The 19,469-nt window shown below is 43.2% G+C and overlaps 1 protein-coding gene across 1 annotated transcript in view; it reads right to left on the minus strand.

Annotated features, from left to right (window-relative positions):
* The window catches only part of LOC311247418 (SH3 and multiple ankyrin repeat domains protein 2-like), a gene marked incomplete at its 3' end in the record, with an annotated part of 730,890 nt that overhangs the window by 533,569 nt on the left and 177,852 nt on the right, over window positions 1–19,469 (minus strand). Inside the window, 1 exon segment of the mRNA XM_084337816.1 lies at window positions 18,746–18,854. Coding sequence (XP_084193942.1) covers window positions 18,746–18,854 — 109 coding nt within the window.

Here is a 19,469-nt window from a genome sequence, read left to right on the forward strand (position 1 = left end):
CAGTCTGCCTCAGTCTTGTCCGATCAGTCCAGTCTACTGTTCAAGAGTACTCCCAGGAACTTGTATCTCGCCTTTTGCCTCGCACCCTTTTAGGGACCTCTTAGGGAGAGGTTGAAGAGGTACTGGAGCGGTGCTGCCAGCTGTACAATGTGCTGTGTATCTCCTGGACCAGTACTCTGCAGTCACGTTAAGAAAAACTGGCACATTTTCTTGATTGATGACTATAGCCTATTTTGATTGCAACATGTGCCTTGTGGGCCCTCGAGTCATTACATTGATTCAAGATAACAAAGACTTCCATTAAAATTACTCCTGGTATAAATACTATCCATTCATTGTCTAATTCAAGAGTGAACTTTTTACTGAACTAATTTAAAATGTAACTGGGCCTGTGCAAGGCACCAGTTCAGCAGGGTGAGGCCCAAATGAATGCCTTATTATATGACCTGTTTCAGCACCATGGACAGCTACATGCATATCCCTATTAATTTGGAGTGATCGTGTACACCCACCTGCTGCCTATCATATAATTAGCAAAAACCTATATCTCCGTTTTTAGTCCTTTTCACAAATCACATTTTATTGTGCATTCCAGGTCATATCATATTACAGATCATTATATATATAATATTTCAAATTAAAGGTCACTTTTTTCTTGGCAAAAGCAGATTGCAAATTAACCAGATGTTGTGCCACTATGTTACCTGAATATTTATCAGCTTTTCTCTTCTTGGCTATGCTCTACAGGACATAAACCCACGTCACCCTAACATTTAGTGTATAACATTGTATAACAGATGACTTTGAGTCTGAGTGACTCGCTCAGGGTTCAGAATGGACTGTGTCTTAACAGTAAAACGATTTTTTTTCAAGGATGGCATTTATAGGTTTTTGCAAATGAACTCTTCATAAATGTATAGGGAATAAAAACCCATTGACCACCACACCGTGATTAGTGGCGGTACAACCCAGTTGTGTACAATTGAATTACAGATTGTAGGTTACCTTCAAAATATTGTTCAAGAAAAAAGGTTTTCAAACCGGGCAGTGAAAACACTGCAAACCAATAAAAGAAATTGAGCGAAACAGAAAACAACACACAGGCATAATATTCACCATGATGACACTATCAATCAACCTGGCTGCGCTAAAAATGGGAGTGCCATTTTCTCTGGGATCGAAGTGTCACCACAAGTGTCACTCCCTTCTCTATTCAGCGTGCTGGCTGTCGTTTATCATGAGATCAATGGCGCACGACTAAAGTCCATCAATTCAAGAACTCTGTAATACATTTTCCCTGACATGGCTGGTATATGTTTATGAGTGCAGCGGCACATTTTATACTCACTGTCCATACATAAAAAACAAGGATGACTAGACCTAAGATGGGAAGACACGCATGTTAACGGGTAAGTAAATTTTACTTTAAAGGCCCTTTCCTGTGTTTTTCATAGTTTTTACAGAATGAGGGGTTGTCCCAACACTGTGAAAGTGCATTGTGCCTTTTCTGCAGCCCTGCCAGCTCCGGTTGCACCTACGGCTGCTTACACTCCGGAGCCGCACCACCAGCTAAATATACCGGAGATCCGAACACCTGCCACCAGTTTCTCACCCAGTGCATGCTAGCTAGGGATGCAGCCAGAGTAGCCTATATGGTTAATTTGCTCGACTGTTCGCCAGCAGGCGGGTCTGTCGCTGCAGTTCTTCATGGAGGTGGACACGTCTGACACCAGGGGAAGGTGGGTACTCTCTCAACACCACCTTCGACAATAAATTGCATCCCTGTGCATTCCCGCAGAGAGGAACTGTGACATGGGCAATGCTAAAGCGACCCCGGAGCCCATTGAACCCCTGTACTGCATCGTAGCCTCTGTGACTTGGGAGATCAAATCCAACCTAACCTTTTTGTCCCAGACTCGGTTCGCTCTCAGGTACTGCAGTGGGGTCATCCGGGCAACCAATCGGATCCTGGCGTTTCTCAGAAAGTGGTTCTGGTGGCCTGCGATGGATGTGGATACCTGGTCGTTCATGGGTGCAAGACCTCCACCAAGCCCAGCTTGGGTCTATTCCGTCCCATCCCCAGCCTCTCTTGGTCCAACATCGCTTTGGACTTCGTCACCGGTCTCCCTCCTTCCAAAGGTAACACCGTCGTACTCACTGTGGTCGATCATTTTTCCAAAGCTGCTTTGCCTTGCCCAAGTTACCCTCAGCTAGGGAGATGGCGGACCTGATGGTACATCATGTTTATCGCATCCATGGCCTGCCCTCGGATATTGTCTCGGACAGGGGTCCGCAATTTACCTCGCAGGTCTGGAGGGCGTTCTGTGCGACTGTGGCAGCAACTGTCAGCCTTTCCTCTGGGTATTATTCACAGTCCAATGGTCAGACGGAGCGGGCCAACCAGGACATGGAGGCTGCACTCTGCTGTGTCTCTGCTGACAGCCTTTCTGGCATGTCTCCTTGTATGTGTTCTCTCGGCTATGAGCCACCTCTGTTCCCAGTGGAGCAAGGGGAGATTGCTGTCCCGTCAGTCCAGGCCCATATACGTCGTTGCCATGCTGCTTGGAGGCGTGCCCGCATCGCTCTGCGTCGAGCTTCGTCCAGGTCCCAGGTTCAGGCCAACCGTCATTGGGTTCCGGCTCCCAGTTTTTCCCCAGGGGAGAAAGTGTGGCTCCTGTCCAAGGATCTACCACTCAAGGTGGAGTCGAAGAAACTCTTGCCTCAGTATGTTCGTCCTTATGAGGTTGAGGCGGTTAGTAACCCCTGTGCCGTCTGGCTCAAACTGCCTGCGGCTCTCCGTGTTCACCCCACGTTCCATGTGTCTCAGTTGAGACCTGTCCAGGTCAGTCCTCTCTCTCCTCCTAGGGTGGATCCTCCTCCTCCACAGATGGTGGACGATTACCCCGGCCTACACTGTTCCAATACCTGGTGGACTGGGAGGGTTATGGGCCAGAAGAACGCAGCTGGATCCCTCAACACTTCATTCTGGACCCCTCGATGCTTCATTCTGGACCTGTCTGTCCTCACGGATTTCCGACACTTGCACCCGGACCGGTTTCGTTGCCAGGTGGCGCTCACAGAGGGGGGGTACTGTCATGTCCCCTGTCTATTAGTATCGTCGTCTCTGTGTGGATGTGGGTATGTGGGAGTAATTACAGGATTGGAACCTGGTGTGGAGGCAGATCCCGAAGCATCCACAGCTGCTGGCGATCACCAATCACCTGGCTACTAATACCCAGCTCATACTGCAAGACAACGCCAGATTGTATTCTCAGCTAACCCAGTCAGTCTGTTTTGTTTGATGGTACAGGCTTGTACACCACTGCTAGGTGGTGTATAAAAAAAATTGTGATATAGAGGCTGCTAGAATGCGTAATCTGAGTGGGTTATTTTTGCCAGCAAAAGACATGTTTAGGGAACCTCAAAGACCGATATTAACTATATGTCCCATTTAACAAGTATCATTAGAGGATGATCTACTCCCTTCTTTTTGGAGGAAATCAAAACTGATTTTCTTTTGTTGTGATTTCTAATTTGATATGTGGGACCTTGTAATCAGGACATATTCAGCCCTATGTAATGTCAAGAAATAGTATGACTATTATGCAGACCATTAGAAGCTCCCCTATACCCCTTCCATTTCAAAGTAGATTAAAATGCCATGTGTGTGGGTGTGTGTGTGTGTATGTGTAGGAAAGTGATTTGTTTGTGTGAGGTCACGTGGAGCGGTATATTTTGAGGGTTGAGATCAATAGCCAGTCAGGGTGGTAACAAAGGCACCGCTCTCCTTTAGTAATAAGTGCTTCATTTAACAAAGGTTCTCCAAGCCCATTAACCCTTAGAGACTCGCAATCGACCCATTTATTGTTTTTTTTATAGGGGTAAGGGGGGGGGGGGGGGGGGGGTCATTAGGGGGAGGTCAACAATAGATGCCACATAGAAGTGGTATACATCATCTGAATGCTGGGAAGCTGAAGATTATACTGAGATACAGCTCAGCACTGTGTGAGTTTTTCTACTCTTAAATCAACATTGTGTTTTGGTTAGCTTCCCATTCATATCTTGAAAGTATATAAGGGCTTAGAACATTATGATGGAGATGATGCCATTCCCATGCTCAATTATGTCTCATAAGTTGATGCAGCAAATTCTGGGTTGATACCATTTGTTACACGAGAATGAATAAACATTGTCAAAAATCCCTCCAGAATACCACATTAAGACACCAAGATCTTGAGGAACACCATAAACAGATGAATACTGTGATTTGGTATAAAAAAAAACGTTGACGTTTGGAGATTTCTGTAAGAATAGCATTTTTCAGTATTTGGATGGCGAGCACTTCTATTCTTGCTAGTCAAGTCAAGTCAAGAGTTTTATTTGTTACGGCATACAAGTATACAATGAAATGCGGGGGGTCTTGCCCGCAACGATGTGCATAATACAATAGTAATATATAATAAGAATCCAATAGAACGACATTGTGCAATAAAACAAGTAAACAAAGTAGGGCATATCGGTAATTATGTACATGAGTTATTTACAGAGCATGGTAGGACATGCTAGGTCCTGTGGTAGTGCAATACACTGTTAGCTATGGATGAGGCACTGGGTCTTTATGTACACTGTTAATACAATGCTATATTATACAATCTCAAGTTATACTATACTATTCTTAAAGTGACCTTTCCTTTTGTAAAGTGACCATAAGTGTGAGCGTGTGCAGCATGAGTGTGTGTGTACTCATGTTAAAGTGGCTGCTAGTGTGTGAGCGTGTACAGTGTGTGTGTTGTGTGTGTGCTCATGTGTGCTTGTGTGTGGAGAGTTCAGTGTTCAAGGCTCTGATGGCCTGGGGGAAGAAGCTGAGCCGAAGTCTCTCTGTCCTAGTTGCTGGTGTTCGCAGGCATTTGCCTGACCGCAGCAGCATGAACTGGCTGTTGTTGGGGTGGTGAGGGTCTTTCATTATTCTGCAGGCTCTGGATTTGCACCTCTTGTTGTATAGGACCTGCAGGGGTGGTAGTGCAATACCCGTGGTACGCTCGGCTGAGCACACCACTCTCTGTAGGGCCTTCTTGTCCTGTGCCGTGCTGTTTCCATACCAGGCAGTGATGTTTCCAGTCAAGATGCTCTCTACAGCTCCGGAGTAGAAGGACTGGAGTATCTTCCCAGATACTATGAACTTCCTTAACGGTCTCAGGTGGTAGAGGCGCTGCTTCACCTTTTTTACGACTGAGTCTATGTGTGTTGTCCATGTCAGATCCTCTGAGATGTGGACCCCCAGGTACTTGAAGCTGCTCACCCTGTCCACGGTAGCCCCGTTTATCCTCAGTGGTGTGTGTGTCTCCTGCTGTCTCCTCCTAAAATCCATGATCAGCTCCTTGGTTTTACCAATGTTCAGGAGCAGGCTGTTGTCCTGGCACCAGCGTTCCAGTACCTCAACCTCCTCCTGGTAGGCCTTCTCGTCGTTGTCCGAGATCAGCCCCACCACCACTGTGTCGTCCGCAAACTTCACTATGGAGTTGGAGCTGAACTTGGCCACACAGTCAAGTGTATATAGTGAGTACAGCAGGGGGCTCAGAACACAGCCCTGGGGGGACCCGATGCTCAAGGTGATGGTGATGGAGGTCTGACCCCCCACCCTGACCGCCTGGGGCCTTTCACTCAGAAAGTCCAGTATCCAGGCGCTCAGAGCGGAGCTCAGACCCAGCTCGATCAGCTTGTCCGCCAGTCTGGTGGGGACTATGGTGTTGAACACTGAGCTGTAGTCAATGAACAACAGTCTCACATAGCCCCCCTTCTGACGGTCTAGGTGAGAGAGGGTGCTGTGCAGTACTTGGGAGACCGCATCATCAGTGGACCTGTTTGGCCTGTATGCAAATTGCATAGGGTCCATATCACTGGGGAGGGAGGCACAAATGTGATCCTTAACCAGCCTCTCAAAAAATGTCATGGCCAGAGCCAGAGGAAATGAGTGCCACCGGTCTGTAGTCATTGAGACCTGTTGGGGAGGATTTCTTTGGTACCGGGATAATGGTAGACATCTTGAAGCAGGCAGGGACCACTGACTCCGCCAGGGATCGATTAAATATGGTGGTGAACACAGGGGCTAGCTGGTTAGCACAGGACTTATGTATGCGTCCTGTTATTCCATCTGGGCCAGCAGCATTTCTGGTGTTCACCTGCATAAATGCTCTTCTCACACTGTGTACCGTCAATGAGAGAGCGTCCCCGCCCCCCCGCGGATGCCCCCCCCCCCTCCACAACAGCCGGCGCGCCAGTGACATCACTAGCCGTTGAGCTAGCGGCGCCACTCTTTGCACCAAACCGTCCGTAGAAGGTGTTGAGCTGGTCCGCGAGAGAGGCGTCGTCGCTCCCCATTGAGGGGGCGCTGACTTTGTAGTCAGTTTTCGTCCTCAGTCCCCGCCATAAGCCTCTTAAACCTTGCTCAGAGACTCCCCATTATTGTCAATAAACCTAGGGAAGCCATACATTATCTGAATGTCCTATGACTCTAGTTTTGGTTGTAGAGTTTCATGAGGCTGTGATTATCCTAGAGGTCACAATATGTCATTTTATACAGTGGGTTTTTCTACAATTTCTACAAAGTTTCACTACAATGAAATGGCTACTAACATCATCACCCCATGAATACGGTTGGATTCACAAGAGACTGATTAGGGACCCAGTATGGGGAAATAATCAAATACACCATTTTTGGAATGGTGAAAGAGCATGGTTTCTGACTAACTGTATGGCATTAGCATAAAGTGGGTATGTCTGTAAAGGGGATACTCGCTATTCAGATAGCTTGAGGTGAGAGATCAAGGGACCCCCTTTGAACTTTGGAGCATTAGTTAGCCCCCTTCCAACAACAACCAACCAAACGATTCCTTAGGTCGTCTAGGTTCATGATATCTTCACTCAGCTTTGAAACTGAGCTACAGCCTCTGAATGACAGTCCTGCAGGCCTCTGAGGGTGAAAACCCTCTCAGTATTCTGCTCACCCTCTCTTCCCTCAGTAACACACTCATTTCCCACTGCGGACAATTGCACCGTATTAAGCACAACCCATTTATAAGGCAATCTTTTTTCACTCAACACCGGCTGTGGTAAGAGCCCTTGGACTCCAGGTACCCTGAACAAACCTCAACACACTCAATTAATTGCAATTAAACGCTCATTTGCCTCACTCAATACCCAATTACACAATCAATACCACTTTGGATTACCAGTTAACTTCAATGGGCCATTCCTATTTTCTACATTCTGCAATGATTTAATTAATTAATTTTTTCAGGATCATGTTCGCTCAGCAGCTCTTAGAAATAAATTGGTATTTTACTACATATTTAAAAAAAAATTATTAGCACTGGTGTAATTAATAATCTCACTTGTATTGTGCCCTACACTGGTCCCTGCTGGCTGACTTCAATATTATACGGTGACACTTAACACAGGAACAAATAAAGGAAAGTTCATATGCAACCGCCCTTTCGTGTTCCACTAACCTGTGTTGTCATCAGCCTAACGTAGCCTAATCTTTTTTTTGTTGTATTATTATCTGAAGTATCTAGGGGTGTTTAGGATATGTCTGTGCGCTGTGTGTGTTCGTTTGTGTGTTTGCATATGCTTGATAGCCTTGTAGCCTTGCCAAGCCTATGCTTCCAATTGACTCCCAGTAAGTGGGCCTATGAGGACTCTAGGACTCTGCTCACTATGGAACACTAAACAGGATCAAACCTCTCTGTGTTGGGATAGTAGGGACACACCTTTTACACCAGGCTTTGGTAATGTCCTGTCCCACTTAAGTAGATGATTGCTACCTTTGGCTGCACTATTGTTACATAAATATTGTGAGTATGTAGTGAGTGGGTGTGTAGAATATGTAGTCATAGTAGTATATGTAGAATATGTTGCAGCTGGATAAAACAAAATGTATCAGGCAAGGTGGGTTAACTCATGCTCTGTACTTTTACACATTCAGACAGTGAGACAATTTCACCTGGTTAAGTTTCTTGCTCAAGGGAACATTACTGTCAGTATGTCTGTTGGGATGGTAGCTGAGTGAAAAAAAAACCAATTACCTAGCGCAGGTTAGCACAGTAGCATCATCCAAGTTGATATTATCAACATTAGCTGGCATATGGTGTTTTGGATTATGAACAGTATGATGGGAGTGATCATCAGTCACACAGTGGTATACAGTCCCCACAAGGTGCCATGTTTTGTAACTGTGTTTTATGGTTCATAATTGGGAGTTTGCAAATGCATTAATACATAATGCTGATGCTACATGTTACTAATGTTAAGGATATGGTGATGCATGCTCAATTCCTTTTTCTTGTATCCTTTTGTCTGTCTGTGTTTTGTCCTGTATGTTGTAACTTGGTTTATTATTTTTATTGCTGCCATTTTGGTCAGGTCTTGCTCGTAAAAGAGATCCTTGATCTCAAGCATTTTACCTGGTTAAATAAAGGTTTAATTTTTTTTTTATAATAATAATAATTCTTAGCACCCCTTATTATTGGTCATAAGAGGTATTGATTGTATTAACGTTTGATAATGTTTTTGTGAACTTTTGTGTCTTTGTTTGACCACATTTAAATGACTATTACAGTACATTTGATGTTATAAATTATACATTTTGATACAGATGTTTGGGATCCAAAAAATAAATGGTGTGTTGAAACCATACAGTACATGTATTTCATTAGGAAAAGTGGGGTCACCTACATTATACAAATAGTACCCGCCAAGTCAGGGGTCCTCACTGTCCTGTAAGGGTTTGGCCTGTGTTGCTACACGGACACATTTGTATGTTGCACGTTAGTTCCTGACTGACCTAGAATTAAAGAGTCAACGTGATCACATCTCTCCGTCTATTATTATCTGTGAACTAAAGGTATAAGGTTTACACGACATGGTGTCAGAAGTGGGATCACTTAGTAAGAAGACGAACTATACAAAATAAAAATAAAAATAAAAAAGAGAGACAACGACGAAATGGGAGATGAAGCAGCCCCGTTGCCGTCGCTGCCACAGTTGGCTCCGCCAGGCAGGTTTGACTTCAATAACATTAACGAATGGCCGAGATGGATGAAGCGGTTTGAACGCTATAGAATAGCGTCTGGTTTGGATAAACAGTCAGAAGAATTCCAGGTAAATGCCTTCATGTATGCGGCGGGAGACGATGCCGAAGATATATTAAGTGTTTTGCCGCTCACAGAGGAACGAAAAAAGAAATACAAAGACGTCACGGATGCGTTCAACGCACATTGCGTCAGTAAGAGGAACGTCATATTTGAAAGAGCATGTTTCAACAGAAGGAACCAAGAACCGGGTGAGAATGTTGAATCCTTTATCACTGCTGTACACACACTGGCTGAACATTGTCAATTTGGAACCCTAAGAGAAGATTTGATAAGGGACAGGATTGTAGTAGGCATAAGAGATGCCAAGCTATCAGAAAACCTGCAAATGGATGCAGATTTAACTCTGGAAAAGGCAATGACTAAAGTGAAGCAGAGTGCAGCAATAAAGAAACAACAGCCTGTCTTAAGAGGCACTGAGCAGCAGGCAGCTGCACAAGTGGAGGCCATACAAAAAAATAGATGGCAGAAAGCACAGCAATACAGAACTGACACACAGTCTCCTGGATGTGGCAGATGTGGAAATGTAAAAAGACACATGTGGAAAGAATGCCCTGCCCGGGATGCTGAGTGTAGAGTGTGTCATAAAAAAGGACACTTTGCAAAGACATGCAGAACAGGAAAAGGGGTCCATGACATCACACTGGCACACACAGAGACTTCTCAAGATGAAGAGGAGGACTTGGCGTTCCTGAACGTAGTGAACCTAGAGGAACCTGAAGATGAATGGCTGGAACTGTTAGAGTTGAATGGACAGGAGGCCATATTCAAGCTGGATACAGGGGCCCAGGTCACAGCGGTGCCGAGCAGCATGCACTCAGTTGAAAAACATGGAAATCTACAGCCACCACAAAAAGTACTGTATGGACCAGGAAAATACAAGTTAAATACAAAAGGCTGCTTCAGTGATGAGCTAACCATTAGAAAGAGAACAACAGCACAAATAATCTATGTTGTGGAAGAACTAACCAGGCCCCTCCTAGGCCTTCCTGCAATAGAGGCGCTTGGACTCATAAAGCGGCTGCACACAGTCGCAGCCCAGCAAGAGGATGTCAAGGTTCAATACCCCAAAGTATTCTCAGGCTTAGGGAAGCTAAAGGAGCCCTACAAAATTGAGCTAGAGCCCGATGCTGTCCCATACGCCCTGTCAACTCCACGTCGTGTGCCCTTGCCCCTACGAGAGACAGTGAGAGCAGAACTGGAGTGCATGGAGAAGATGGGGGTGATTTCCAAAGTGACACGACCCACACCGTGGTGCGCAGGCATAGTCGTGGTTCCCAAGCTGACTAAAGGAAAAATACGGCTGTGTGTAGATATGACACCTTTGAACAAATATGTCAGAAGAGAGAGACTCATCCTCCCAGCGGTGGATGAGACACTTGCCATGCTTGAAGGGGCAAAGATATTCACAAAGTTGGATGCTACTGCTGGCTTCTGGCAAATCCCGCTGGCAGAGGAAAGCAAGCTACTCACAACCTTCATCACACCGTTCGGGCGGTATGCATTCAATCGCCTCCCGTTTGGGATTTCATCGGCCCCAGAGCATTTTCAACGCCGTATGTCACAGATGATAGAAGGCTGCACAGGTGTTGACATACTGGTGTACGGAAAGGACATACAGGAGCATAATGAGAGATTGCACAGGGTCCTAAAGACACTGGAGGCAGAAGGCCTGACACTGAACAGTGAAAAATGTGAGTTTGCAAAAAACAGCATAATGTTTCTGGGTCACCGCATCACAGCAGACGGGGTGGCCCCGGATCCAGCTAAGGTCAGAGCAATCTTGGAGATGCCTGACCCTACCGACGTCGAAGGAGTGAAAAGACTGATGGGGATGGCCCAATATATAGGCAAGTTCTTACCTCATCTGGCCTCGTACACTCGCCCAATCAAAGACCTGTTGTGCGGGAAGAATGAATGGGTCTGGGAGGCCCCACAAAAAGAAGCTTTTCAGAGACTGAAAGCGGAGTTAATTTCCCCGCGGGTGTTAGCCCCGTACTCACCTACAGCAGAGACGTGCGTATCAGCCGATGCCTCGTCCTACGGTATCGGAGGCGTTCTGACGCAACAACAGACAGATGGGATATGGAAGCCGGTCGTGTTCATCTCTAGGAGCCTGTCAAGCCCAGAGAAGAATTACGCCCAGATAGAAAAGGAGGCGTTGGCAGCCACATGGGCATGTGAGCGGTTGTCATCCTACCTTCTGGGGGTCAGATTCAGGCTGGAAACTGATCATAAGCCACTAGTGCCATTGCTGAGTAACAAAGCACTAGATGAGCTCCCACCCAGAGTTCTGAGGTTTCGGCTGAGACTGATGAGATTCACATACAATATTGTACATGTGCCCGGTAAGTGCTTGATAACAGCAGACACATTGTCGAGAGCTCCTGTCAAGCACACGCTCACACAAGAAGAAATGGACAGGGAAACAGAAGTCAAAGTGTTCGTGGATGCAGTTGTGCAAAGCCTCCCAGCCACGGAAGCTAGGCTGAGGAGCATACAGGAGAAACAGGGGGTTGACCCTGTCTGTGCAAAGCTCATCAGATACTGTAAGACAGGTTGGCCTGAGACGCATGACCTTCCACCGGAGTTGGGGACATACTGGCCAGAAAGAGAGAACCTCACACTGGCTGGTGAGCTACTGCTGCGTGGTCAGAGGATCGTGATTCCCCAATGCATCAGACAGGAGGTGCTTAATGACCTGCACGCTGGACATCATCATCATCATCATCATTTTATTTATCCGTACATGGAATCACCACAGTCCAACAGTACATATTCACATAATTCACAAAAAATACCATGGCCGAAAGGAACAGGAAGAAGAAAAAATCTTATATATACCTGCCCCTACACACGTACAACACACCGATAGACATATTGTGTAAAACCAAACAGAATATACCCATTTTGCAAAAAATAAATAAAAATTTAACATCAACACAACCAAATTAAATCAACATAAATAAACCCATTTTGTCTATCTATCAGTCAAACTACATATTTAGGTTAATTCATTTACACACACACACCCCCACACACACACACTTATATAATGTATTATACTTCTATATACTATCTAATTTCTATTTTATTATAATATAACTAAATCATACTATTTATTCTACACCATATTGGTACAGTATTATACAATATTTTAATATATTATTATTCTATGTTACGCTGCTATATACTATATTACTATACTCATACTGGCCTACACTACAACTCTATGCTACGTCCTGACACGCTAAACTGCAATATTATACTAAACTGTGCTATACTGTCTATGTATCTTTTCTTTGCACAACCTTTTGAAGTGAAATATATTATTGGAACTCTTTTCATCGTTCTGCAAAGAGTTCCATAGTTTGATACCTATAACTGAGGTGCACCTTTGTTTTAAGGTTGTTCGTGCAAATTGGTGTTTAAAATTTAATTTCCTTCTGCTGTCATCTGGACAGGGAACGAACAACCTCTGTATATTTGCTGGTAATACTCTGCATTTTGCTCTAAACAAAACTAATAAAGTCTGTATTTCTGCTAACTCTTTAAGTTTCAATAGTCTGGATTTAATAAATAATTCGTTGGTATGTTCTCTTGAATCTACATTGTGAACTATTCTTACTGCTCTCTTCTGTAATATAAATAATGGCTTTATGTTGCTTTCATACGTGTTACCCCACACTTCCACACAGTAACTCAAATATGGTAGGATGAGTGAACAATATAATATTCGCATAGAATTATAATCAAGCACATTCTTTGCCTTGTTCAAAACAAAAACACTCTTGGCTACCTTATTTTTTATGTACATTATATGTGGCTTCCATGTCAATTTCTCATCCAACATAACACCCAAAAATTTTAACTCGGATACTCTTTCAATATTAACTCTGTCAATACATAATGCCACATTGTCCTTCTTTCGATTAGTAAATATCATAAATTTCGTTTTTTCCAAATTTAGGGATAGCTTATTGTTATCAAACCATATCTTAAGTTTACACATTTCATTTACAATATCATCTGCTAATTTTTTAAGGTATTTTCCTGAACTGAAGAAATTTGTATCGTCAGCAAATAAAACAAATTTCAATATGTTTGACACTTCGCATATATCATTAATATATAAAATAAAAAGTTTGGGCCCCAGGACCGAACCTTGAGGGACACCACATTCAATATTCATACATTCAGATGTGTAACCAGAGAGTTGTACATATTGTTGTCTATTTTCAAGATAGCTACTTAACCAGTTCATCGCCACCCCTCTCACACCGTATGTTTGTAATTTAGAAATTAAAATGTGATGATCTATCGTATCAAATGCTTTTTTTAAGTCAATAAACACCCCTATTGTGTAATTCCTCTCATCTACTGCTGTGGTTATTTCTTCATATATATTCATTAAGGCTAAGGCTGTTGATCGATTTGCCCTGAATCCATACTGACTCTCACTCAGCAGGTTATTCTTTTCAATAAAACTATCTAATTTATGAGCAAACACTTTTTTAAGAATCTTGGAAAATTGTGAAAGCAAAGACACTGGTCTGTAGTTGGTAAAGCTGTGTTTGTCCCCAGATTTAAATAGAGGAATAACCTTTGCTATTTTCATTCTGTCTGGAAAGGTGCCTGTTTGAAAGGAAAGATTAAAAATATGACACAGGGGGTTAATTATACAATCAATGGTCTTCTTCACAATTATCATGTCAATTCCATCACTGTCAGTTGATGTCTTATTTTTTGAATTTAATGCTATTTCTATAATTTGTCTTTCACTCACATGTCCTAGAAACATAGACTGCAACACTTTACTTTCCCCTGTCCAGTCTTTATTTGCTTTCCCTTCATTATGACTTTGGATATTCTTAGCAAGGTTTGGGCCTACATTTACAAAAAATGAATTAAATTCATTTACCACTTCATTCACGTTTTTAATAACCGTATTGTTGTCATTAATGAAGTAATTGGGTAAATCTGCAGATACAGCTTTGCTTCCAATGACATTTCGTAAAATCTTCCAAGTTTCTTTGATATTATTTATATTTTCCTTTAAGACATTATTATAGTGTTCTTTCTTTGCATTTCTAATTATAGTAGTTAATTTATTTTTGTAAGCTTTATATTGATTTTCAGCCTTTTTTGTTCTTAATTTGATAAAATCTCTATAGAGTTTGTTTTTCTTTTTACTTGCATTTTGTAAGCCCTTTGTCATCCAGGGTTTTATTTTATAATTACATTTTTGCTTCCGTACTACCATTGGACAGTGTTCTTCATACAGCGACAAGTAAATGTCCAAAAATGCCTCATATGCAGCATTTACTTCTTCCACATAAACCCCTTTCCACTCCTCATTAACCAGATCATTCCTGAACTTGGCTATTGTGTCATCAGTTCTTACCCTTGTGTATCTAAGGGAGTTTTCTTCCTTCTTTGTCTTAATTTGACAGTCATATATTACAAATATAGGTAAGTGGTCATTAATATCATTTATCACAAGTCCGCTTTTAATATTGTTCTCCAAAGTGTTTATAAAAATATTGTCAATTAATGTAGCACAAGTTGAGGTTACTCTACTGGGTTTTGTGATCAGTGGGTAGAACCCTCTGCCATATAGAGTATCCACAAAATCTGACGTGCAGTGATTAGATTGCTTTAAGAGATCAATGTTAAAGTCTCCACAAATCAGACATGTTTTGCTCTCATTTAACCCATTCAATAACTCTTCCAAACTGTCTTTAAATGATTCTATGCTTGACCCTGGTGTTCTGTATACACAAGTAACAACAATATTCTTCACCTTATCCATTTCAATTTCCACAGTTATACCTTCCATTAAGTCATCGATTACTATACTTTGCACTTGTTTACATTTCAAGTCACTGTCCACATACAGGGCCACGCCCCCTCCCCTTTTGTTGTTTCTATCCAGGTGATACAGCTCATAACCCTCCAAGTGAAAATCAGCACAATTCTCCTGCTTTAACCACGTTTCAGATAATGCTATAACTGAAAATCTATTATTAAATGTTTTTAAGTATTCATTAATCTTGGTGAAATTCGCATAAAGGCTTCTACAATTTAGGTGTATCAACGAAAACCTATTTTCTGGTTTAACAATGTCATTAAGCTGTTCATCTGTATAATATTTACAGGTATTATTAATTGCATTAAACACATGAGTCTCAGGATCAACATCATATTCAAAATCATATATTTCTTCCGTATCCGACATTGTGGTTATGTACTTGATTTCCGGGCTCCAGTGAGCCTACTTCTTTAAAGTCACCCATGTATGTATCTCCAAATACAATTCCACCCAAGTTGACCATACCATACAGCTGGCCAACATGAGCCCTTGGCTGCCCAAGACACATCTCCATAGTCCATGCTGTAGTTGTCCACAATGCCTCTCCACAAAAGTAGTCCATGCCATAACTGTCCGTGGAAAACATATACACACCCAGATCCAAAATTGAAAACAATAGTCCATGTCCATAGTCGAGCAAAAAGTAATTCAAGTTCTCTCTTTCAGTCTGCAGTATCCATGCATTCAACATGCGGTAGGAAACAGAATCCCAGTCCAAAAAAAGAAAATGGAATCCCAATAGACAGTATAGATAAAAAATAATCCATGATATCTCTTTCAGACCATAGGTTCTATGCCAACCAAAGAATGCCATAAAGTTGAAAATGAAAAAGCCAAAAAAAACAAAGAACAAAAAAAAACATAAAAGAAACATATCTTCCACATGTCCAGACAGAAAACATCTTGGCCATACAGGCCTACCAGAAAAAAACTCAGTCAATAAGGTAAACAGCATGAATGAAATCCAAGTCATCGGTCCCAAAAAAATATATTTAGGCATTGTCACTTGTATTGCTCCAGATCATTCAGATTTCGTACCGCAACCACCCTGGCCTGCTCTGGTGGTCCGTTTAACTTTATAAATACTTTTCCATTTCTTGACCAGGTTGCTTGGATCTTGTTTTGCTTTCTGAGGGCACGGCCATACCAAGCTATTTCAGAATTCTTCTTTGTTAGGTGCTCGTTTATATACACTCCAGTATCTCTAAGGTTTTTGGATTGTCTCAACACTTCAACCTTATGCTTTCGATTTGCAAGCTTGACAACAATCGTGGTCTTGGTGTTTTTTTTGTCCTTGCTTGGGAGAATGTGACAAGCCGAGATGTGCTGGCTCTCTAAGGGAATGTTCTTACTTCTCATGTATTGAACCACTTGCTGCTCTACTGTATACAGTTCCTCAGGTGGTGCATCCTCACCTTGTCGGTCACCGGCTGTTGCTCTGGCATAGCTGCGATGTTTGATTTCCAGCCCAGTGATGATAAGGTCATCAGCACGAGAGTACTGCTCCAAGTCGTCAATCCTTTGTTCCATCAGTTCGATCTTCTGGTCCCTTTGGTTGATTGTGGCCTTCAACTCACGAACCTCCTTCATTAGTTTCATGATGTCACCTTGTTGTTTTACCACTTTGCTGATCTCCTCAGTCATAAAATTTAGTGATTTTTTAAATTCTTCAAATTCAAATTGTCAAGTGCAGAGCAAGAGCACGCCAGTCAGTCTGGTGGCCCGGACTGTCGGTATACATCAATCAGCTGGTGGAAAAGTGTGACACATGTTCACAACACAGGGCAGAACGCAGAGAGCCCTTGGTCCCCACACCAGTGCAAGAAAGGCCCTGGCAGCGGGTCGCTACTGACTTGTTTTTCTGGGAGAAGAAGACTTATATGGTGATTGTGGACTTTTTCTCGCGATATATAGAAGTTGCCCATCTTAAGGTAGCTTCGGCAGAGACAGTCGTGGCTGCGCTGAAAGACGTGTTCAGCCGTCACGGGACACCGCAGACCCTGGTTTCGGACAATGGGCCCCAATACAGTGGGTTACCCTTCCAGAGCTCTGCGGGTGAGTATGGTTTCACCCTTGTGACTAGCAGTCCACGGTATCCGCAGGCAAACGGAGAGGCTGAGCGGGCCGTGGCTACAGTGAAGGGGCTGTGGAAAGGAGGAGGCGACAAGGCAAAGGCGCTGTTGGCATACCGCGCCACGCCCCTGGAGAGCGGTTATTCCCCTGCACAGCTCCTCATGGGGAGACAGATTCGCTCCAACATACCACAACTCCCAAAGACTCTACTCCCTCGCTGGCCAAACATCAGAGACTTCAGGAAGTCGGAGATGCAGGCAAAAGAGGATCAACAACGTCGCTACAATCTACGTTACGGAGCCCGTCCCTTACCTACGCTGCAGTGTGGCCAAAATGTGTGGCTCCCCAAATAGAACAGAGGAGGGACTGTCATACAGCAGGCGACAACGCCCAGGTCATACATCATACAGACGGACGAAGGACAGTTGAGAAGAAACCGTGCTCACCTGCGCACTCTTCAGCAACCTGCTCCACAGGCAACAACACCTGAGATACCTGAGCCTAATGTGGAACAAGATAACTCAGAGACACACCCATACCAGCCAGCTCAAAGTGCAAGTGACATTAGAAATGACAGACATTCTGATAACACCAAAGTGCCCTATGTGACCTCCTCTGGCAGAGTGTCACGTCCTCCAGTTAGATTGGATATGTGAGAGATGGGGGGGGGGGGGGGGGGGGGGGTGAATGACTGTTTGAAAAAAAAAAAAAAAAAAGAGAGAGAGAGAGAGAGAGAGAGAGAGAGAGGAAAGATGATGTGATTTGCATCTGTTCATAATCTCAGTAAGAGATGCAAGACAAGAGTCTTGGTGAGATTATTGTTTGAAAATGTTATGCAAATATTGGATGCCTATTGTAGTGTAATACTTGAAAATATGATGTTTTGTTATTAAGGGAATGGGAGATGTTTCTTACTAAAAGGGGAAGATGTCCTGTAAGGGTTTGGCCCGTGTTGCTACACGGACACATTTGCATGTTGCACGTTAGTTCCTGACTGACCGAGAATTAAAGAGTCAACGTGATCACATCTCTCCGTCTATTATTATCTGTGAACTAAAGGTATAAGGTTTACACGACACTCACCATGTAGCAAAAACAAGTATGTGTGTGCATGCATACGTGTGTGTGTGTGTGTGTGTGTGTGTGCGCGCGTGCGTGCGTGCGTGCGCACGCACTCCAGTCTTACCACCAGTGTATGTGTCATGGTGTGTGTGTGTGTGTGTGTGTGTGTGTGTGTGTGTGTGTGTGTGTGTGTGTGTGTGTGTGTGTGTGTGTGTGTGTGTGTGTGTGTGTGTGTGTGTGTGTGTGTGAGTGTGTGTGTGTGTGTGTGTGTGTGTGTGTGTCTATATGCCTGTGTGCATTCAAGATTATCCTTATGAGGATCAAATGTCCCAACAAGGATAGAGAGATGAGTAAAATGATTTTAAAGTGAGGACATTAATCATTTTAAGGGTAGGAGTTTAGGTTAGGCATGCTGTGGTAAGGGACAAGGACATGTAGTCAATAGAATGTAGTCAATAGTCCTCACAAGTACAAACATGTGTGGGTGTGTGTATTTTTGCACATGTGTATGTGTTTGCACATGAGTATGTATGTGTATGTGTGCATGCTCATGCATACTTGATTCTCCCCAAAGTGTGTGTGTGCTTACCACCAGTCTCTGTGTCATGGTAGTTGGGGTCGAGGCCCCTCTCCAACATCTTGGACACCTTGTCCACTTGGTGATGATGGATGAGATCCAGAAACCTCTTTAGATTGGCCTATACAACCACAGAAGAGATAGAAAGAGAGAGAGAAAATCGAAATTCAATAATAATCACATTCAGGTTGAAAATAAAGAAAAGGTTGAAATAATGATATTTCATTATTTCAACGTTATCCAAATATAAACAACTCAATATACAAATACAGTACAATATTCTAGTTAGTAATAGCGGTAATAGTTCAACCATTTCTTCAACTTCCCTCAAGTTGGACCTACTACAGTTGAAAATAGTTGAGGAAAAGCATCTTCAGTTAACTCAGTTAACTGAGGTATGTTACTCAGTTAGTCAGTTAGGCTCTTGAGACACAGAACACATTGGTATGTTTTATGTCCGACTATCACAAGTCATCACAAAAGAATGATTGGCAAAAATTGCAAATGGCATCTTTTGTTGTGACTCCCACCTCGTCCCAACCAGTGATGCTGGTAACGTGTTACTTAGTAACGCGTTATTGTAATCTGATTACTTTCCCCCGAAAATAGTAATCTAACGCGTTAATCTTTAAAAGCCAGTAATCTGATTGCAGTTACTTGTCCAAGTGGCTGTGCATTACTATTTCGTTACTATCTCATCATAAATTCATAATGCAGGCGGAATGCAGTATTTTAT

The sequence above is a fragment of the Notolepis coatsorum genome (assembly GCF_963971535.1).
Source record: "Notolepis coatsorum genome assembly, chromosome: 20".
Taxonomy (NCBI): Eukaryota; Metazoa; Chordata; class Actinopteri; order Aulopiformes; family Paralepididae; genus Notolepis; species Notolepis coatsorum.